Source organism: Culex quinquefasciatus, chromosome 3 (assembly GCF_015732765.1).
Source record: "Culex quinquefasciatus strain JHB chromosome 3, VPISU_Cqui_1.0_pri_paternal, whole genome shotgun sequence".
NCBI lineage: Eukaryota > Metazoa > Arthropoda > Insecta > Diptera > Culicidae > Culex > Culex quinquefasciatus.
In genome coordinates this window covers 77,057,733-77,081,491 of record NC_051863.1, presented here as the reverse complement: position 1 = coordinate 77,081,491, position 23,759 = coordinate 77,057,733, and the positions used below count along the sequence as shown (strand labels likewise).

The window sequence follows — 23,759 nt, the reverse complement described above, 5'->3', positions numbered from 1 at the left end:
CGATGAAAATTATGAAAATCTACAAAAAATAAAATAAAAAAACATCACTTTGTAAAATTTTCCCAAAAAAATTTTTAACGATCAAAACTTAAGAATTCAATCCAAGTGGACATTATTACCTGGGTGATGAATAGAGAGAATGCGTAACGTGATTTTCGAATGATTCCACTTTGTTTACATCTACAAAGTAGGAGACTGTTCAAGCACAAGCATGACTTTTTTCTTACTGGTAAATCAACTGTTTTATAATCAGTAGTATGTGTTTTATTTTGTGATTTTTTAAGTTTTAATCTGTTTGAAGAGGCTTTTTTCAACTCCAGGTCCTTTAAAGCCACACAATTTTCGCTCTCGCAAAAAAAAAAACACACGCAATTTTTGATCTGGGTGCTGAATAGTGGTCCGCAAAACGGCCTCAATTTTGAACTGTCAAAGTGGAACCAATTTACTGTTCGCCAAAAGTAGAGAGTATTGTTACCGATCATCAAAAATTGTGTGTGTGTTTTTTTTTTTGCGAGAGCGAAAATTGTGTGGCTTTAAAGGACCTGGAGTTGAAGTCAAGAAATCTTTAAAAAGTTGAAGGCGGGATCTTCATTTTTCATATTTATGAATGGATGTTGTTTATGAAGTCGATGCGTTTGTATCCATCCAGAAACTGTTTTTATTGTTTGATTCAATTTGAAAACCTACTGGTTTAGTTCACTGTTTATTGGATCAGCTTCGCTAGAATTAGCGAAGTTTTTTCCCTGGACCAAGAGTAGCTGCAGGATTCCAAAATCAGCCAGGGAATTTATCCACGACTTTGCAGAATGACACTCTCGCCGCAGTTCTTTGCCACCCGTAAAAAAAGCCTCTTCAAACAGATTAAAACTTAAAAAATCACAAAATAAAACACATACTACTGATTATAAAACAGTTGATTTACCAGTAAGAAAAAAGTCATGCTTGTGCTTGAACAGTCTCCTACTTTGTAGATGTAAACAAAGTGGGATCATTCGAAAATCACGTTACGCATTCTCTCTATTCATCACCCAGTTTTTGATGATCGGTAACAATACTCTCTACTTTTGGCGAACAGTAAATTGGTTCCACTTTGACAGTTCAAAATTGAGGCCGTTTTGCGGACCACTATTCAGCACCCAGATTATTACGAAAGCTTATTTTGATTTTTGTTTTTGGACAAATAACATGTAAAGGAAATTATTGTATGCTTGGTAGGTTAAAGATTCTGTTCTATTTTCTTCTAAATTATTTTGCAAATCTGTCGATGAACTTGCTTGCTCACTTTTAACTGAGCTATTTATTACTTTATTTCGGTTAAAAACGCTTTTTGGAAGCAACATGCCGTTCAACTATTTATAACAATTAAAAAAGTTTTACGAAAATATTTGAGCGAACACGCCAAATCGTCTAAGAATCATGGAACAGCCAAGCGCATTCGTATCCATAATGCTCTCAATGAAAATCTAACGCGCACTGAAAATTCTTCCAAGCAGCCGCCAACCTGTTCGTATTTCTCCATGCACGAGTTCCCATATTTACAACGCATCCAAAAATACACAGAAAGACCCCCCTATTTGTACACGCTGGACGGTATGAATGTGGTAGTTCAGGGTGTGCATGAAAGCTTTTGCACAGTCGACATAAAAGCGCCCGAGCCGAGACGCGAGCAGGGAGACAGCAAAGTTCAAAGAGAGAGAGAAAACTCCAGATTTTGCTCTCTCCCTGCTCGTGTCTCGGCTCGCGCGCTTTTATGTCGACTGTGCAAAAGCTTTCATGCACACCCTGAACTACCACATTCATACCGTCCAGCGTGTACAAATAGGGGTGTCTTTCTGTGTATTTTTGGATGCGTGTTATATGGGAACTCGTGCATGAATAAATTCGGACAGGTTGGTGGCTGCTTGGGAGAATTTTCATTGAAGCTCTATGATACGAATGCGCTTGGCTATTTCATGGTTCCAAGAAGAGTTGGCATGTTCGTTCAATTATTTTGATGAACATATTTTAATTCTTTCTTCAGAAAGAAATCAAAATGATCACCTGTATTATGAACAGGTTGAACAGGTGGACGCGACGCCTCTTGATATATATAACTAGCAACTAGGGCCAAATATAAGCACTCGATGTCAACGGGAAGTGGGACAAATCGGGACACAAAGTTTGAAGCTATAAAAACTTTGAACGTCTATCTGTGGGGCTGGGGGTAGCAAAATAAGGGGGTATGCATGGTTCCGTAAAACCAGTATGCACCTCCAGAGAGAAGGGGTCAAGAAACAGCTATATAAACAGCGGTACAAAAGAAATGTGGTATGATTTCTTAAGGCTTGCTTTCGCTACTGAGCAATTCTCTCAGGTTTCGATAATTCGATTTTTTTTGTATTTTTTAATCAGGCTGAAACTTTTCTGATTCCTTCGGTATGCCCAAAGAAGCCATTTTGCATCATGATGTATGAAAATTCAAAAATCTGTATCTTTTGAAGGAATTTTTTGATCGATTTGGTGTTTTCGGCAAAGTTGTAGGTATGGATAAGGACTACACTGAAAAAAATGATACACGGTAAAAAAAATGGTGATTTTTAATTTAACTTTTCGTCGCTAAAACATGATTTGCAAAAAAACACTATTTTTTTTATTTTGTGATATGTTTTAGGGGACATCAAATGCCAACATTTCAGAAATTTCCAGGTTGTGCAAAAAATCTTTGACCGAGTAATCAATTTTTGAATCAAAACAGATATTTAAAAAAATCGAAATATCGGTCACAAAATTTTTTCACCTTCATTTTTAGATTTAAAATCAAATTTGAATTCAAAAAGTACTGAAGTGAAATTTTGATATAGTGCATCGTTTTCAAATTATAGCCATTTTTAGGTAACTTTTCAAAGAGTTTTTTTTAATCTCAGGATTCTTGAATCTTTCAAAATTTAAAAATTTTTAGTTTGGTTTTTAAAATTTTTGATTTTTTTGTATAACATTTAGACCGTTGCAAATATTTTTCAAAGTTGATGGCCCGAATAATCAGGGGGCAAAACAAAGTTGTACAAAAAAACTTCAAAATTTTAATAAAAATAAAAGTCATATCAACTGAAAACAATCTAAACTCTAAACGCATTTTTCTGCATTGATACTCATATGATAGGGGAACAGCATCTAATTCCAGCGTGCCTCTAATGTTGGCAGGTCAGAACTTTGACATGCAATTAAAGCTAAATAGAAGCGTTTTCAACTGAAATCGAGTGATAAATAGCTCAATAAGAAGTGAGCAAGCAAGTTTCTACCAAAAGTTTTGCAAAATTAGTTGTTTAAATAGTGAAAATCAGCAAATTGGATGGAGTGGATGGAGCTTAACCTGCCAAAGATACGAGAATTTCCCCTAGTACAGCACCGCAAAAACTTTTTTTTTGCAAAAAAAAAAAATATCAGTATTTAGGTATTTTGGAAACTTATGGTTGCAAAACAACTGGACAGGTGTATAATGCATTTTAAAACACTTATTTCATTCAAATGTTAAAACCGTGGCAATTTTTAAACTTTTTTACGACTGGCATCAGTTAAAGTCACGAAACCACGTTCTCGGAAATCGACGAATAAAAAGGTTGAAATGTAAATGGGTCATTCCGTGTCAAATGGGGGGAATTGCAAACCCCTGATAGTAGGCCTTGGGCGCAAGCGTAGGTCTCGTGCTTATTTTTGTATAGGAAATTGAAGTTTTTATTTTTGAAGGGCTGTTTCTCGGCAATGGTTTGGGTTAGTTTGAGGTATTCATTTAATAATCAAATAAAATATATATAAACAAAAGAAATGGGTTAAAATCACGTTTTAAACAATAAACTGCTAAGAAACAATACTGGAAGGCGTTTGAGGGTTGATATTATATTTTTAATGAATTCCTTGGACAAATTCCTATACAATGCAACCAGAAGAAAGTGTTTTGGTTTAATAGTTGGAAAGTTACGAGTTAAAGAATAAAATGTTACTAGGGACCATCCATAAACCACGTGGACACTTTAGGGGGGGGGGGGGTATGGCGATTGTCCACGACCCATACAAATAATTTTTTTTTGTATGGACAATTGTCCACGAAGTGGGGGAGGGTAACAGATTCCCAAAAAAGTGTCCACGTGGTTTATGGATGGTCCCCTATAGAAAATCATCAAAAAAATGGCGGTTCCAAAGAAAGAGGGATGGTCCGATCGGTACCAAACATGAGATTTCTGTTAACTTTCGATAGATGAACGGTCTAAATCGGTGAAGATCGAGTCCAAAAGCGTATCCAGTTGACACGGAATGACCTAAATATTAGTTTGACTAAAAAAAGCAAGGCAAACCAATCCACTTTAACGTCCCCCGGGGTCTTTTGTGGTCTCTGTTGCAACTCACCTATAAGCACCGCTCCGGACACCTCGCAGATCGTCGCCAACCAGCAGGCCTGCCGGATGGTCAGCACGCCCGACCCGACGCTGGTGCCGAACGAGTTGGCCACATCGTTCGCTCCAATTCCGAACGCCAAAATAAACGCGATCACAAAGCCCAGTATGACGAGCCACAAAATATCCGCTGAGAATGGCTCCATCTTGTCTGCTTTTCTGCTTTTCTTTCTTTCGAATCGAGCGCTGAGAGAGATTTGTTTGCGTTCTTTGCGCGCTCACGAGTGAAAGAGGATATTCGAAATGGGAATCAGTGGAGTTTTAACTTCTTTTTTTTTAAACTTTCGAGATACTTCTCCAACAATTATCGAGGCGAAACACTCTAGACACGGTACAAATTAGTGCGCACTTGCTCTAGCTTTTTTATGAAAAAAGTGTGTAAAATTGATATCTGCAAACTCAAGTACTTTAAGGGTAGCACTATGGTATCCAAAAAAAACAGTACTCGTTAAAATTCTAGTAAGAAAATTATTAATTATTTATATTATTAAATCTTACGAGTGTACTTTCTATGATAATTAAATAAAAAAGTGGCTTGACAAAAGACTTAACCGTTAAGTAAAAACCGTGTAAAGTAACTGATATTGTACCTAAAAAACGTTAAAATTAGTAAATTCTTAGCGTGACCTCCTCGAAATCGGGGACGGACAAAGGCTTTACTAACTAGCGTTTTAATTTGACAATATCGGGTAAGCAGAGTTTTGTAAAAACAGCCATCGTTTGTGGGGGGTTTAGGTTGGTGGAAGAAGCCGCGTCGACTGCCGCCCTTCTTGTGAAAGTGAGTGGTGCTGTTCAGCCGGTTCTGCACAAACGCAAAACGGAAGGTGGCTTTTGGAGGATCGCCCGGACCCTGGGAGTGCCAAACGAGATGGCCCCAGGAGCAAAACTAGTTCAGTTAAAACTCCACACGAGTGGGGAGGGTGAGGGGGGAATTCTAATGGGTATCTCTCTGTTGTTGTTGCTGATTCCGAATGTGTGACTGTGTGTGTGTGTGTAGATTGTTGTTGGGTTGTTTGTTGGTTGTCTTTACAAATGCTGCTGCTGTTGAACTTTCTCGGCTAATGCTTCTGCTCTCCTACTTCTGCTGTTGCTGCTGCTTCTGGAGGACTCCAACCGGTCAAAGTGGTTGCTCCATGTGGCGTATCCGGGGTGAAATTAGACAACGCGTGTCCGTGGCTGCTTTATTCATGTCTGGAAGGAAAGAGAGGAGAGGGGAGGGGAAAGATACTTGTTAGAAATCGTATTTACTGCCAATTTATTTAATATTTTATTGCTGAGCAATTATCTACGAAATCAGTCTTAAGTTTCTGGATTTTAATTTTCGTTTTTTTTAATCCGGCTAAAACTTTTTTGGTGCCATTTTGCATTATTAGTGTGTCCATATACTTTTCCATACAAATTTGGCAGCTGTCCATACAAAAATGATAAATAAAAATTCAAAAATCTGCATCTTTTGAAGGAGTTTTTTGATCGATTTTATGTCTTTGGCAAAGTTTTAGGTATGGATATGGATTTGAGGATTTTAATTTAACTTTTTGACACTTAAACTTGATTTGCAAAAATACACTATTTTTATTTTTGTTTTCTGATATGTTTTAGAGGACGTCAAATGCCAACTTTTCAGAATGGGCAAAAAATCTTTGACCGAGTTATGATTTTTTTAATCAATACGGATTTTTTCAATATTTCAAATTACCGGTCGCAAAAATTTTTCAACTTCATTTTTCGATGTAAAATCGAATTAACAATCAAAAAGTACTTAAGTGAAATTTTGATAAAGTGCACCGTTTTCAAGTTATAGCCATTTTCAGGTATCTTTTTTGAAAATAGTCGATGTTTTCCATGATTTTTTTTTTATAAATAAGTGCACATGTTTGCCCACTTTTGAAAAACAAATTTTTGAAAAGCTGAGAAAATTCTCTATATTTTGCTTTTTTGAACTTTGTTGATACGACCTTTAGTTGCTGAGATATTGCCATGCAAGTGTGTTTAAAAACAGGAAAATTGATGTTTTCTAAGTCTCATCCAAATAACCCAACATTTTCTAACGACAGGATCTCAGCAACTAATGGTCCCATTTATTTATGTTTTTTCGTAAAAATATGAAAAATTCGTGAAATTTTCCGATCTTTTCGAAAACAATATTTTCATTTTTTTTAAAATCATGACTAACATTCCAAAAGGGCGTAATATTGATTTTTTGGCCCTTTTGAAATGTTAGTCTCGAATTGAAAATTTTGAAAATATTGTTTTAGAAAATTTCACGAATGTTTCATATTTTAACATTGAAAATCGGACCACTAGTTGCTGAGATATCGACGTTAGAAAATGGTGGGTTGTTTGGGTGAGACTTAAAAAACATCAATTTGCCTGCTTTTGAAACCTTTGCATGACAATATCTCAGCAACTAAAGGTCCTATCAACAAAGTTCAAAAAAAAAAAAAAAAACAAAATATCGAGAATTTTCTCAGCTTTTCAAAAATATTTTTTTTTCGAAGGTTGGCAAACATATGCACTAATTACAAAAAATGGCAAACTGAGACTATTTGCAAAAAAATTACCTAAAAATGGCTATAATTTGAAAACGGTGCACTTTATGAAAATTTCACTAAAGCACGTTTTGATTGCAAATTTGATTTTACATCGAAAAATGAAGTTGAAAAATTTTTGAGACCAATATTTCGATTTTTTGAAAAAAAATCTGTATTGATTCGAAAATTCATAACTCGGTCAAAGATTTTTTGCACAACCTGGAAATTTCTGAAAAGTTGACATTTGATGTCCCCTTAAACCTATCAAAAAATAATAAAAAATGTAGTTTTTTTTTAAATCAAGTTTTAGTGACAAAAAGTTAAATTAAAAATCACCATTTTTTTTTACTTTGTATCCGTGGTTTTCATTTTATTTTCACCTACAACTTTGCCGAAGACACCAAATCGATCAAAAAAATCCTTCAAAAGATACAGATTTTTGAATTTTCATAAATCATTTTTATATGGACAGCTGCCAAATTTGTATGGAAATTTATATGGACAAACTAATGATGCAAAATTGCTTCTTTGAGCATACGACCGAAGGCATCAAAAAAGTTTCAGCCGGATTACAAAATACAACAAAAAAATCAATTATTTTTTCAATTGTCCAAAGAACTAGGGTAAATTCCCATATGTTTGGCAGGTTTAGCAGTCGTACCTAACTTCATCTTATTTGCATATTTATACTATTTATTAAAAAACTTATTTTTGTATAAATTTTGATATAAGCTTTTTTTCTCACTTTCTATTGAGCAGATTTCACTAGTACATTCGCAGGAGAAACGTCAAATGTCACAAAAAGGACCTCTCACTTTTCGACGAAAAGTTTTCGTTGATGAACCATGTTTGTAAACAAAACGAAAAGCGTTAATTAAAAGATTTTAATAGTGAAATTCACAAAAAAATCGTACACTGATTGATCTTTTGAATGCTTGAGATTTTCTTCTTCGTGTTTTACCTATTTCACTTTCAAGGGTGAGAGTTTGCGAAAAATGATATTTTGATATAATACCGTCTCTGAAAGAGAAATTTGACCCACTGTTTCAAATGTATCCAAACTTGACGCTAAATTTTTTTAAACAAGAAAATCTTTCTTTCAATTGCTGTCAACCATCAGATTTGACTCAACTCAGAAGAAGTGCAAAAATGTATGTTTTTTTTTCGCCAAAAAACAAACACCACTTCACACAATGTGACGTCAAGCTACAACGCGCAAAAACCACATTTTGTTCCGCGTTGACGACTGTAATCAATCAGTTTCGGCTCGAGCACATCCCATACTGCTGCTCAAACCAACCGTGCTTCACAGTTAAAAAAATATATTAAGTTTGGTAGATGCAAGGTTTAATTTGGCAATCCTCAAATATTAAGGAAAACGCAGAATTACACTTACACTCAAATACATGTAAATTTACATCTTTTTTGACACAAGGTCTGTTCACGTAATCTGATGTAGTATTACGACATTTATTGCAGTGTATGTTGAGCAAATCTTTTCTCTGGTGGCACACTTTTTCTTGTCCGACGGTGGACGGTGACGTTTCCGGTCAGCTGATTTCAAGTATTATGTATTTTACTCATTTTTTTCTTTTGCTAACGTTCATGGCCGTAGCTAGAATGTTTCGGTTCGAATTTATCTGCCAAAAATAGGCAATCCACCCTAATTCTTTGGAAGTAACATCATCAGTTTGGAGCGTGTTTCATTTCCGGTCAAGGTCAAAACCGCGACTTTCCTCGAACGCTGAGTTATGGTTTTATAGACCATCCATCAAAATCGTATGTTTACGACCTTAATAGATTATAACTGTACGAAAAATAATCTCAACTGCGCGCGAAAAGACATTTCAAGGACATTTGTGAGCTTTATTTTGCCGTTTTTTCGAGTAACATCTTTATTATTCCTCTTCAATTAGGAAAAAATCAATGGCATTAATCTTCCTCCACATAAATCACAATGAATTTTTGAAGATGCCATCTTGTGTATCGCGTTGGTTCTATCTTTTCTCATACATAATAAATTGAGGCTAGTGCTCTCTCTTTTGCGATATGACGTCTTGACGTTTTGTTTTGATGGCTTCGAAATGGATTTCTCAAGGTTTGAAAAAAAAGAAAAAAAAACTCCTCTTTCTCATATAACCTAATATGAACTGTCGTCTCACAAGCCCACCACCTTATACTAGTAGCACATACTTCCTCAGTATTTTTTGGCACGAATTGGGAAGGGAGGGTGCCTTTCCAAGCGGTTCTGGTTTATAGTAGCTGCCACTTTCGTGATCACTGGCCATATTTCTGCACAGAAAGGCGCGCGCGGCACGTTTTAAGCTCGCAAAAAAAAAAAAACAAATCGTGGGCAGGCCGCAATTTGGGAAGTTTTGCCAGATTTGCGCTGGAAGTTGCAGTACATGTGTATAAAGTTTGGCAGACTTTCGCTAATGGGATGTTTGTTTTTATGGTAGTTTTGCCAACTTGTTTGAACCAGATCTCGCGTATTTATTTTGATTTGTTTTGAGCGGAAACTTGTAAAGCGAAGTTTTTGCAAGACTGAATTTAACCAGTAATCTTAATTAGTTTCGCTTGAAGATGGTGATTTCAGCGGATTGCATACTGGATTTCGTCATGTTTGAACCAAATTCTCAACACAGTGACAATCGTTCATAGCCGGACGCTCCCATCTCCATCGCACACCAGGGACAAGATTGGGGATTTGGAAGACGGAAAATGTTGATGCTCCACTTTTTCAACAGGGTGAGGGAAAATCTCCACGTTATCCTCAGGTAAGTTTCGCTTTGAGTTGGAGGGTTTTTTGGGAAGGTGAATGGCCTAAGGAGCCACCCTAGGCGAGTGGTAACGAACGTTTGCATTGTTGTTCGAATTCTGCGTGTGTTATTAGATGTTGCATTCAAACTTGTATTCTCTTCCGTTTCTTGGATTCAACTTTATCAGTCATTTCATAATTTAATGAGTTTAGGGGGAGAGGGGGGAATATGCACCCCGGGGCAAAATGCACCCGCTGCTTTCCTCGGTATTTAGAAGAATTTTCCGAGGAAAAATCATAGAAATTGGAAGCTTAACACTGCTAAACCATGCTGGAAAAATTTGAGCATCGTGGTATAAAAACAGCTAAACCCTTTCAGGCCTGATGGGTCATATATGACCCAAAAATCAAAATTTTCTGAAGTAGCCTAAAATTTTCGTATGGTCCTTAGGACCATTTTCCATTCATTAACTAAAAAAATATTTTTTTGAAAATTCAGGCCCGAAAGGGTTAAATTATTTGCAAAACTTTAAAATGTTGTGTTTTCATCTAATTTTTATTGATCTTTCATTATGATTTTTGTACAATATAAAAAGCATTTATTTTCATTGTAAATGTTGAGGTATATATTTATTGCTATAATTTTCATTTTTCTGTAGATAGATTAGTCCAAAAACATAAAAAATGCATTTTTTATTAAATTTTCTGCAAAAAGCGTGGTGTGTGTGTGTGTGTGCAACCAACCAAACGGCCGCTTCTTACAAATTGAGTTGTTTCCAAGTATTTTTAGATCTGCATTCTATAGGGTAGAGTAGTCATCAATGAGACACGGGGAACAATGATAAAATGGCTCTCACAAGTCGTAGTTTCAACCAATCAGGCTCATATGTGGGGGAAAGGTGTGTCTACTGAATACACGTCTGCCATATTAGTGGCTTTGGTTATGGACGCTCCCTTGAAAAGTAATTCATACATGTTTGATTATGGGGTGTAAAAGTAAATTATGTAAATACTTTTTCGCTCGTAGGCTGCCATTTACACCAAAATTAATATTTCTTCAAATGTCTTTAGAAGTTCCATAGGGATTGAGTTAGGCTACAATGTCCTTTCATTAGGTTTGGCTAAAATTAAGAATATACCCAGAATCCAGGGCTGTCTCATTGTTCCCCACTCATTTCAGCCCATGGGAAACAATGAGACACTTTGATTTTTCTTCAATAAACTTTTCAAAATCGATGGAAATCTTTCAAAACATGAATTAAAAGTGATTTTTGGCATATTTTTAGAGTTTAAACTTCATTTAACCAAAAATACTAAGTTATTAGGTATTAATATATGGATTTAACAAAATTTCAATACTTTTTAGTGTAACTTTTGTTATTAAAAGTTTCATGTTGGCAAAATTGCTCTAAAATGTTCAAGGCAAGTCACCTGCAATGGAACAATACAAAAACATTATGTTTTGCTAGAAAAATGTTGATTTTCGTAAAGTGTCTCATTGTTCCCCAGCTGTCTCATTGTTCCTGCCAAGTGCGTCTACAATGAGACAGTTGAATAACTCTGGCTGTAGATGTCGGGTCGATCTCATATTTTGGTCAATGTGAGAACACATTAAAAAAAAATAATGATACTAAAAGCTCATTAAAATATGCTAATGAAAAAATTAGAAAAATCGTTGAAAGTTGAAAACCAAAAGTGTCTCATTGATGACTACCCTACCCTACATGCAAAAAACTCGCATAGGCATTTGGAAGGTGTTAGCTCTGCCGAGCTTCGGTGACCCATTTCTACGCTGGCTAGCCGAGCGCGAGGTACTTCAGCTTTATCGACAAGCCCCGCCCTGTAGAACGTTTGCACCAATCGGATTCAGACGTTATTTAGAACTTCCGAACCCTTGTCAAATGGACGAGCGACTTTGATTTTTCGTTCATGTTTTTCAAGTTTCAAGATTTGTATATCCTATACATTCTCATTGGGAGCAGATGGGAATCGAACCCAGGACCATTCGCTTAAAAAGCGAACACCGTAACCAGTCAGCCACGGCCGCTCCCTAAATTTTCTGCAAAAATCGTGGTCGGGGCAAAATGCACCGCTGTGATGTTCCTTTGTAAAAACAGCGGTGTCATCTAGTGGTGACTAGTGAAAACTGCTTTAACCCGGTGCATTTTGCCCCGTTGTTGTAGTGCAGCTAAACTGTATTGGTGATAAAGTTAACCAGATTAATTCGCGATTGAAAGCTCCATAATTCCGACAGATGGCGCAAAGCATCGAAGAATGACGATTCAAATTTTTGCTGTTCGGTTATATAGGAATGCAAACTTAAAATTGAATTTACAGCTCTTAGAACAACTTTTGAGTAAAAATTCAAGTAGTACGAGTGTAAACTTTTTGCCCTCTATAAATTAACGCAATAAAAAAAATTGAAAAAAAAAAATAATTTTGAAAAAAAAAATGTATAAAATGGTAGAGCATCAAAAGTTAACAAAGTATCAGCTCGAATTTTTGCTCAAAAGTTGTTTTGAACGCTGGAATTTAACAAAACAGAATTCGCATACATAACCTCAAAGAGCAAAAATTTCAATCGACATCCTTCGCTCTGTTCTGCTACTCAACACTAGATGTCGCATGTCGTTTAGCTTATGCCAATAGTTTTACATATTTCTAGAGTTTTTTGTTAAGGTAGGACTACAAGCCATTGTGTTTTTTATGTTTAAAGGATTGTTTTAAATAAAACACTGGATTTGTTCTTTCGTTTGCGTTTAAATTTCCATAATTATTCTGAAATCGTTATATTTTCGTCCCCAGGCACTTTCTCCATCAACGTTATTAAATTCTCCAAGTTAACATATTCACAAGGACGACCTTCTGGATTAGTCAGTGCGCCGCCCACATTGAATGCTAGACCCCGTCGGAAGAAAGCCATAGCTTACCCATAACCTTGTCATACCCGAGGCGAAAATATTTTATTTTAATTGCTGGAAATTGCACCCAAATGCTGCTTACCACGTAATAATCTTTATGGGGGTGGGGCAAATAGAAATAAAACAAGATAAAAATAAGCGTAAATAATTTTCGACCGAGAGTGTCTCTTTTTTATTCGGCCGTAATTAGCAAATTAAAAATGCTGCAGAAGCTGTAAATTGCTCCCCCCCCCCAATTCCATAAACGAAGGCAATTATTTATGTCATCGTCCAAGCGTTCCGCGAACCAGACACCTGTTTTCCTGATGTCCGTCGAATTGGAGAGTGTGATGCTGCACGTGCCCAACTTTTTTTTCCAGTGCACTTTTTCCCTACCTTTGTGTCCGACAAATGGCCAAGGGAATAGTCGAGCATCGAGTGTAGATTGGTGTTCTAGTTTTTCGCATCTATCATTTCCAATTACCCGACTCGTACAATGCACCAGGCAGTTAAGGGTCTGGCCGAATGTTTGGAAATGGCGCACGATGGTTTCGCAAGAGTCATCGTGTAAATTTGATTCCGCGATCCCTTTTGAAAACTTTTCCACTTTTGCAGATTTGCATCATGTGAGAAAATGCTTCTGCAGCCCAGCTTCTGGCAAACAGTAATAGTGGTGGCACCACATCATTTGATGTCTGATGTCGGGCTGGTCTCTGTGAAATCGACTGTTAATTTAATTATTTAGACATTTTGATTTGAATTAAATGTTTAATATCGCGTAAACACTCAACAATGCTTACAAATCCATGTGCGCATTATAACATTTATCCGTCGGTGTGCCTTCCGTATAGCGATGATATAGGGAGGACTTCGAAAGTCGATGCGATAGCATAGCACAGCATACACAGCAAAAAATCCGATGGTAAAATCGCATGCACATCACCTTCGTCAAAAAAGACACTTACTATTACACGCTGCATGTAATGTTTTTGTAAATACAAAAAAAGTTGCAACTGACGGGACTCAAACCCAACACCTACAGTAAAGACTGGCGCCTTAGCCCTCTCGGCCATCAGACGGATGAAAAATGGAAATGATAAACGCTTGACATTTAGGTTTCTCATACAGCAATTCCCCACGAAAACAGCATGATTCGAAAAAAAAGTTTCCCGATCGGGCTCAAAATTTTTCTGGGGGTTCCTTGGGCGAAATAATTAGACCCGTATTTTTTTGTTTGGCCATTAGGGTGACATACGCCGTGTTAGGGTGGTCCGAAAAATGGCAATTTTCGTAATTTTTCGCAAAAACCACTTTTTTCAAAAAATCATAACTCCGTGCCATTTCATCCGATTTTAGCTGTTTTAGACGCAAAAGAGAGGTGATTAGTTTGGCTATTTGATAAAAATAGTAAGAAGTTACAAAAATCTAGCTTAACATTTGAAAAGGTCGTATGAAAACATTAAATGCTGGTTTTGAAGGTCTCGGGACCAAAAAGCCTATGTCTGAAAATATTTTTATCGGATTTCTCGGAAAATTTCACATAACATATCAAAAAATGGTGAAGTTATGTTTTCGATACTCTGAGATATGATTTTTTGAAAATAAAAACTGGGTTTTTCGACGCGCCACGCGCAAAAATGGGAAAATGACGAAAACGGGAAAAGATCGACATTTTTCACTAAAACTGCGATAACTTTAAAATTTCAGCAATGGTCTATACATGTTAGGGTACCAAAATTTTGGTAATTGAAATACGCAACTTTTGGTACCCTAACATGTATAGGCCATCGCTGTAATTTTAAAGTTATCGCAGTTTTAGTGAAAAAAGTCGATTTTTTCCGTTTTCGTCAATTTTCCATTTAAGCGCGTGGCGCGTCGAAAAACCCAGTTTTTATTTTCAAAAAATCGTATCTCAGAGTATCGAAAACATAACTTCACCATTTTTTGATATATTATGTGAAATTTTCCGAGGAATCCGAAATATTTTCAGACATAGGCTCTTTGGTCCCAAAACCTTCAGAACAGCATTTTAAGTTTTCATACGACCTTTTCAAATGTTAAGCTAGATTTTTGAAACTTATTACTATTTTTCTTAAATAGCCAATTTAATCACCTTTCTTTTGCGTCTAAAACAACTAAAATCGGATGAAATGTCGCGGAGATATGATTTTTTGAAAAAAGTGTTTTTTGCTAAAAATGACGAAAATCGGACAACCCTAACACGGCGTAGGTCACCCTTATAGAGAATTTGCAGCATAGCTAAAAGACACATGTCGCCACCTATGAACAAATAGCGTAATCCTATGATTTTTTGAAAAAAATGTGATTTTTCCTTCATTTTTATAAAACTTATGCCAGATTCGGATGAGAAAAATTATTTACAACAATTTGGTGTACAACTTTCCAATCTTGGTTTGATTTTTCCTTGAGAAAACTGTAAATTTAGAAAAAGATAGTAATTTGGACTATTTGGCAAGAAAGCCTTTCAAAAATCTATAAAAATTGTTGAATATTCGTTAACATATCAGTTATCAACTATATAACTGGTTATTTCATTGAAATAAACGGGGAAACAATTTTTTTCGTATTCCAAAACATGTTTAAAAAAAAAAAAAAAGTTCACAAATTTTTGCGCGCTCAAAAATTGATATTGATTATTTTAAAGCAAAAAAATTTTCTCGTCTTTTGCAACAAGTTTCATTAAGATTGATGCAGGGAATCATGAGAAATAAGCGATTTTGTTCTTTAATCCAGCAGAAAGGAATACGATTTTTGGCAGGTAACCTCATTTTGGCGCCACCTACATTTGAAACACAGTCGCGCTGCAAAACCTCAATGGCCAAACAAAAAAAAATACGGGTCTAATTATTTCGGCCAAGGAACCCCCAAAAAAAATTTTAAGCCTGATCGGAGATTTTTTTTTCAAATCATGCTGTTTTCGTGGGGAATTGCTGCATACTGATGGGCTACATATTTCAGGGTGTAATATTACACAGAATATCATAAAATAATGCAAAATTTATTTTACACCCAGGTATTTTACACGCAGCTGGATTACTACTTTATTTGCTGTGTCTGTATCAGGCTGTAGGGGGTGTCAAAATGATCGATTCAATAGACAATTTTATCTCTCAGACTCAAAAATATCTGAGAACGTAAATTTCCACACTGTGCTCCAAGGCTACGCCCTTACAATCCCGGTAAATGGAATATTTTTGGATGGTTTGAAAAAGGTAGTAGGGGAATTTCATCGTGCCGATGAAAATAATACTTTGAAAATCGAAAGTGTTTCATGTAAATGCGTAATTTCCAGAGAACTGCTCCGCTTCGCAAAACTTTAGTGATGACGCAAGCAGTTCGTCAGCATCCAGGTCCAGGGGCCTCATCGCTTTGATGCATCAAAGAAACGCCTTTGTTCAAAAGTATCACGGTTGGAAACCCCTGGTCCATGCAGAAGCCAGTGCATATTGCACAGCCAAATGGACGGATAAAACCGGGCAAAAAAAAAATCAATGTCACAGATATTGCAACCGCCTCGACAAGCTGACAGTATACAGTGAGGGAGAGAGTCAGTCAGTCAGAGTTAGTCAGTTGGATCAATTCACACAGCTCTCCCGGTGTGTGATCCACCATAGCGAGTACAGAATGCTTGGCCAAGCGGAACGGCACCCGTTTCATCATGAACTTGACCTTCGATATTTGCAAAAACCCGGGAAACACCGGTGCGCATAAGTTACCAACCAACCAACTGCAGCTGTGTGGCAGCAGCTATAGGAAAAAAGCTAAGGGAAACCCTCGACCATAAATTTACAATTTTCCGCCCGTTCTTGCGTCAAGTGGAACTGAGGCCCACTTTTTTCCCCTTTTCTATTCTATTCCCAACATGGGAAACAGGAAAAGTGCACTATTTAAATGGGAATTCATACGGCGCTATAATAGGTGGGCAGTGATGAAATAGACCGACGGGCGACGGGGCTATAATTTAAGGGAAGGATATATCAGGCCGGTGATCTGTTTTGCATTTAAGAGATGAACAACAAACATTCACTGTTGTGCTTAGAAGATCCAATGAATTTTTGCAGTCTGCCATTTAAAACTTCTAGACAAATAAACTTTTCTATTCAAATTAAAATGACTTCAAAAAGCGTCCTACAATTTTTGGATTGGATTTTGGAGGATTTCATGGTCTTCAACGATCTGGTCGCCCTACCATGATAAAACGCTAAACGGATTTATAAAACTTTTTAAGGGAAAATGTGGATCACTCTTATAAAACAATGGTTAACGAACTGAAGTGACATGCTGAAATTCCAGCAACACCTAATTGTAAATTTCAAGAAAAAATACGAAACAACCAATCAAAATCAGTAACAACCAATTCAGGGCAGCATTTTAAGCTATTCTCAAAGTTTAACGTCCCATTGTCCCCCCCGGGGAGGCGCCCCGTGACATTCAAATTGATACCTCGCTAACAAATAATCGCAAATGGTGGTCCGCCGGGCCGATGACACTTGTAATGGGTTGTTTTATTGTCGAATGCCAACTTTTCGGACTATTTCCCGTTTCATTTGCTCAATTGCGGTTGCTTAAAATAAACAAGATGGATGGCCCGTCCCTGCCACCTTTTTTGTGACAGGTCACAGCTCGGTTTCAATATAATAATTAATTCGCGTATCGCTGCTGTCGTGCTCGCTTGCCCTATTTAGAAACATTTGGACGATCAAGACTATTTTGATGAAACGTTTTACTCAAATAAAGAGAACATGTTTCTGGCATTACTTAGAAATAAATATCAACTTATCAATTAGGTTAGAATCACACAGCAAAAAATCCGATGGTACAATTCAGGGGGATGCACCAAAATTGGGCAGCGCTCGTCCGAGAGAATAATGGTTTCGAGCCGGGAGAATAGTGGCACCATTTACGGACCCAGAGAATTCAGCTAGAGATGAATGAGAGAATTTTTCGCTCAAAGTTCATTTGGTGTCTTGGGCAAAGTTGTAGGTATAGATAACGACTACACTAAAAAAAATGATACACGGTAAAAAAAATTGTGATTTTTAAATTAACTTTTTGTCACTAAAACCTGATTTGCAAAAAACACTATTTATATTTTTTTTATTTTTTGATATGTTTTAAGGGACATCAAATGCCAACTTTTCAGAAATTTCCAGGTTGTGCAAAAAATCTTTGACCGAGTTATGAATTTTCGAATCAATACTGATTTTAAAAAAAATCGAAATATTGGTCGCAAACATTTTTCAACTTCATTTTTCGATGTAAAATCAAATTTCCAATCAAAAAGTACTTAAATGAAATTTTCATAAAGTGCACCGTTTTCAAGTTATAGCCATTTTTAGGTTTTTTTTTGAAAATAGTCTCAGTTTTCCATTTCGTGCTTTCCATTTCATTAGGGCACAAAACATTTGTAAACAAGAATGTATCCCTCTCCCACCTTATGCAATCTGTCATTTGAGTGAAAGGGATACACTATTGTTTACAAAAGTTTTGTGCCCTTTTGAAATTTTAGGCTCCATTTTTTTAAATTAGTGCCCATGTTTGCCCACTTCTGAAAAAAATATTTTTGAAAAGCTGAGAAAATTCTCTATATTTTGCTTTTTCGCATTTTGTTGATACGACCTTTAGTTGCTGAGATATTGCCATGCAAATGTTTAAAAACAGCAAAATTGATGTTTTCTTAGTCTCATACAAATAACCCACCATTTTCTAACGACAGTATCTCAGCAACTAATGGTCCGATTTTCAATGTTTCGTGAAATTTTCCGATCTTTCCAAAAACAATATTTTAAAAAATTTCACATCAAGACTAACATTTCAAAAAGGCCAAACATTTAATCTTACGCCTTTTTGAAATGTTAGTCTTGATTAAAAAAAATGAAAATATTTTTTTTCGAAAAGATCGGATTTTTTCTCGAATGTTTCATACTTTAACATTGAAAATCGGACCATTAGTTGCTGAGATATCGACGTTAGAAAATGGTGGGTTGTTTGGGTGAGACTTAGAAAACATCAATTTTACTGCTTTTTGAACGTTTGCATGGCAATATCTCAGCAACTAAAGGTCGTATCAACAAAGTGCGAAAAAGCAAAATATAGAGAATTTTCTCAGCTTTTCAAAAATATTTTTTTCAGAAGTGGGCAAACATGTGCACTAATTTAAAACAATGGAAAACTGCGAATATTTAAAAAAAATACCTAAAAATGGCTATAACTTGAAAAAGGTGCACTTTATGAATATTTCACTAAAGTACTTTTTGATTGCAAATGTGATTTTACATCGAAAAATGAAGTTGAAAAATATTTGCGACCAATATTCGTATTATTTTTTTTTTAATCAGTATTGATTCGAAAATTCATAACTCGATCAGAGATTTAGCACAACCTTGAAATTTCTGAAAAGTTGGCATTTTATGTCCTCTAAAACATATCAAAAAATAAAAAAAGTGTTCTTTTTGCAAATCAAGTTTTAGTGGCAAAAAGTAAATTAAAAATCACGATTTTTTTCCGTGTATCATTTTTTTTAGTGTAGTCCTTATCCATACCTACAACTTTGCCAAGACACCAAATCGATCAAAAAATTCCTTCAAAAGAAACAGATTTTTGAATTTTCATATATCATTTTTGTATGGACAGCTGCCAAATTTGTATGGAAATTTATATGGACAAACTAATGATGCAAAATGGCTTCTTTGAGCATACCGAAGGCACCAAAAAAGTTTCAGACGGATAAAAAAATACAAAAAAAAATCGAATGACCGAAATCTCAGAGAATTGCTTAGCATGATTCGAAAAAAGTTCTCTCTTCCAAAAAAGCACTTTTTCAAAAAATCATATCTCCGCGGCATTTCATCCGATATTAGCTGTCTTAGACGCAAATGAAAGGTAATTAGTTTGGCTATTTGGGCAAATTAGTAAAAAGTTTCAAAAATCTAGCTTAACATTTGAAAAGGTCGTATGAAAACTTAAAATGCTGTTTTGATGGTCTCGAGACCAAAGAGCCTATGTGTGAAAATATTTTTAACTGATTCCTCGGAAAATTTTAAATAATAAATCAAAAAATTGTGAAGTTATGTTTTCAATACTCTTTTTTCACTAAAACTGCGATAACTTGAAAATTTCAGCGGTGACCTATACCTGTTAGGGTACCAAAATTTTCGTAATTGAACATGTATAGGTCATCACAGAAATTTTCAAGTTATCACAGTTTTAGTGATAAAGTCGATTTTTCCCGTTGTCGTCATTTTCTGTTTACCTTTTTTGCTTTTTTTCGTTTCTTGACAAAAACAAATTTTACCCCTGATTTTTGGAGAGAATTTTGCCGCAACATAGCCATAGAGAAGAATGGAGAAAAATGTTGCCACCAAATTATGATTTGGAGACATTTAAGATTGGACCTGTTCTGTGAAGTAAAAAAAACATTTAACAGAAACACTTGCGAAAAGTTTCAATTTATATTTTATATCATGTGACAACTGTGCACGACACAGTTAAATTTAGCCAAAATTCTCAACATTGGTTTGCAATTTCGGAAACACTACACAGCTAAAAAAGTAGTAATCCAGCTGCGTGTTTTTTTTTTAGATACCTTACGCCCTTCTCAAATGTTATTCTCGAGTACTATTTGCTCCATATACACAAAAATGACTTATATAGGCCTAGGATAACATGTCTACAAAGTTTCATTGAAATCGGAGAGGGTCGGGTACAAAAATACCAGAAAAAATCCTGATTTGAGCTGGAATTGCTCAATATTGCATTATTTTATGCAATTTTATGTGATTTTACATCCTGAAATATGTAGCCCATCAGTATGGGAAACCTACTTGACCGAAATATCAAGCTGATATATGCGTTTATCCTTACAGCTTTACATCGGTTTGATGGCCGAGCGGGCTAAAGCGCCAGTCCTTACAGTTGGTGCTGGGTTTGAATCCCGTCGGTCGCAACTTTTTGTTGTGTTTGCAAAAATTGTACATGCAGTGTGTAATATTAAGTGTTTATTTTGACGAAGGTGATGTGCATGCTTTATCATGCGATTTTACCATCGGATTTTTTGCTGTGTACTTTTCAGCAATTCCCAAAATATTCCTCCCCGAAATGGTCAACCGAAAACCAATGCAAGGTGGTAAAAATAAGAAAATAAATGTACCGTGCAAAAACCGGCGACAAGATTTATGAATCTACCGCGAAATTCACTCACTCACGAGACAGACGCGGACAACGCGGGGCGCAAGAACATTTCGGTGAAGAAAATTTACGACAAACACCCGAGATGAGAGCTCGTGCGATCGTTTTGATTTTTTTCTTTCTTTCTTTCTTTCTTTCTCGCAACTCTATAATTTTAATATTCGCAGCGCAATCTTGTTTTTTGTTGTACACGCAGTGAATCGGGGAATTTTTATGTTTTGTTTTTGTTTATTTTTGTATTGAACGTCGCTGTCTGTGTTTGTGATGGCGATCTCTGACCTTGTCGGATATTCTCAACAGGCCAGAGAAATTGACTCGTTGCTCGATCAATTTGTACAATTGTAATTACAGAATTTGCTCCGACGGTACTTTTAAGCACTGTAACGAAGTACATATTATGACAGCTCGACACTTTTATTTTCACAACCCATCGTCCATGCGGTGTCCCTGAGGACGACAGCAGCGCCTAGGCAGACACACTGCTGGCCAAGGACGGTTCCGTGTCTGTTTGGTGACGCTGCTGTATAGGATTGCCACTAAGTGTGATGTTTTACTGCTCGCACTAGTGGTTTTGGCGAATTCGTTGGCGCAAGTCTTTGGGTCGACATTTTGTCTCCGGTTTCAGAGGGATCTTTTTATTTATATATGAGTCTCTCTGCTTATTATCAATTTAGACAAAAATCACGAAAATAAACAATATAAGGTATGAATACAATAAATTTGATGCAAAAAGTTTAAATGGAGTAAGCTTAAGAGAGTGAGAGAAAGTGTAGGTCCCCTTTATAGCATCAATGCTCGGGTGGCACGTCGACATTTGAATATGCCAATTCTAGCAATAACTTTGATGGATCTGGATGAAATTATGATTCTATTAGATAATAGAAACAGATTGCGAAAAAAAATTATGTGGTTTTTAGGGATTATTTTTTAATGAATATACAATAATAAAACAAGTCAACTGAAATCGAAAATATTCAAATAGTTGAATGAATTGAAGGTTTATTTTCTCCCCTGCAGCTTTCGCCAAAATAGCATCCCCGCCGCGCGACTATCGTCTGGCAGCATTTTTGTGTCACGTTTTGCGCGCCACATCCTAAGTCTGCAGTTCGGGCAAAGCGTTCATTTTTTTTTGCTTGTTCGGAAAGATAAAGATAAGTTCTGGCCGTCGTCGTTCACTTTCAGTAGCGCTGCGCGGCGCGTCGCTAAGACGAAAATAAGTTTTCGAACGAACGGTTCAAAGGAAAGCAAGTGTGCGTTTTGAAAGTGTCGTAGGTGCTTTGAAACATTTGAGCTTAACAATTGAAGCAATGAATTGAATAAAACTAAAGATTCATTTTAAGCAATGTTGCTTTATTAAATTTCAAATTAATTTAGGTGACACATTCAATTTTAAAAGGAAAAACGTTGAGACTTATTTGCGTAACATTTGCCAATTTAAAAATATTTGTTTTATGTCCGAAATCTCAAATATCTTACTGCTTATTCTGCTAGCATCTTAGTGACTGGATTGGTTAAAAAATGTTTACAAACATTGATTCGACGTAAAGTGATGACGTTCCAAGAATCTGAACACTCATTCATTGATCCTTTATTTCACCGAGAGAGTGAGTGCTCAGTGAAACACTTTTGCTGAATATTCTTCGATATGACTCAATAAGTTATCTTTTCTTACTTGAAAAGATAAATTATAAAAGGTAAACAAAAGCATTACCATCTGCCACCTAATTTCAGAACCGTCAAACTGAACTCAACGAGGAGTACGATTTTTTGAAAGGTAAGGCTAGAAATGAAGAGGGAGAAGAATTGAGTAAAAAAAAGCTCATGTTTTTACTCTTTTCTGTTTGATTTTCGTTAGAGGGTTTCTTCTTTCTTTTTTTATTTTTTTTTTGCCGATCCGCCATTTTCACACGCATGCCGTGCGATTTTTTTCGCGATTAACCCTCTTTTTTTTTGCACAACCTCTTAAATTTGGCCTCCGGACTAGGAAGCCGAGCAAAATTACACTCCAGGCCGCCGAATGACGTCTCATGTGAAGGTGCCGGTATTCCTCCACTTCGCCGATCGCGATCGTCTTTCCATTAATTTCATTTCGACGATCTTCTTCCACCATCGTGGGCTATCAACGGGGAATTCACCGGGGGCTGACTGTGGCCTGAGCGTTGGTTGCCTGATTGATGGGATGGACTCGCGCGTGGGGCTATTTTCGGTAATCATTTCTCGTTTACGAAACGATCGGGCGCGTGGTGCGTGAACTTATCAATGAGTGTTGATTTGATCACTCGGTTTGGCTTCCGGGTTCTTTAATTACCATAAACGAATGAGCTATGGGTGATACATTGTGCGGAACTGAATTCAGGGCTTTTTCCTTATCTATCACATTAAGTCATATGAACAAATATTTACTCTCGGAGGGAATGCTTAGCAAATCAAATCGAAGCCTAAACAAAGTACACAGTAAAAAACATGGTAAAATTACATCTAAAAAGGGGTACATCTTTTATGTCAGAAAAATGCTTTAATTTTACATCTAATAATGTGTAAATTTACATCTGGTAGACGCTAGGAAAAAATATCTGTAATCCTAAAAAAATATCAAACCGGCGATAGTTATATTTTTTTTCTTCATAAAATTATTTTTATTAGGTCCTTTTCGGTACTGGGACCTGGTTAGGACCGAGTCGGCTTTTGTAATTACATTTGACTTAATAATTACAGAGGATCTTGTGTGTAAATGTTAGTAGGAGGGGAGCCGATTAGCCGCGGCCTACTCGGGGTTAGTAGGGAAGGGATTGATGTTAAAGACAGGGCGTGGGAAGGGAAGGGGGATTGTGTAGGGGTCTTGGTTGGCTCTGCTGGCCTTGGCGATAGTTATATCTACACCCAGAACTGGGCATCGGCATACGAGAGGATAAAGAGCACGATTCGGTAGTAAAAT

The 23,759-nt window shown here is 36.3% G+C and overlaps 1 protein-coding gene across 2 annotated transcripts in view; it reads right to left on the bottom strand.

Moving 5' to 3' along the window:
* LOC6033816 (sodium-dependent phosphate transporter 2) overlaps positions 1-23,759 on the bottom strand; it is a 108,212-nt gene that overhangs the window by 14,792 nt on the left and 69,661 nt on the right. For both annotated transcript variants that reach the window (XM_038262508.1, XM_038262507.1), the window contains exon 2: positions 4,381-5,618. In XM_038262508.1, the coding sequence (XP_038118436.1) occupies positions 4,381-4,573 (193 nt within the window). In that variant the 5' untranslated portion in view covers positions 4,574-5,618. The remainder of the gene's footprint in view (positions 1-4,380; positions 5,619-23,759) is intronic.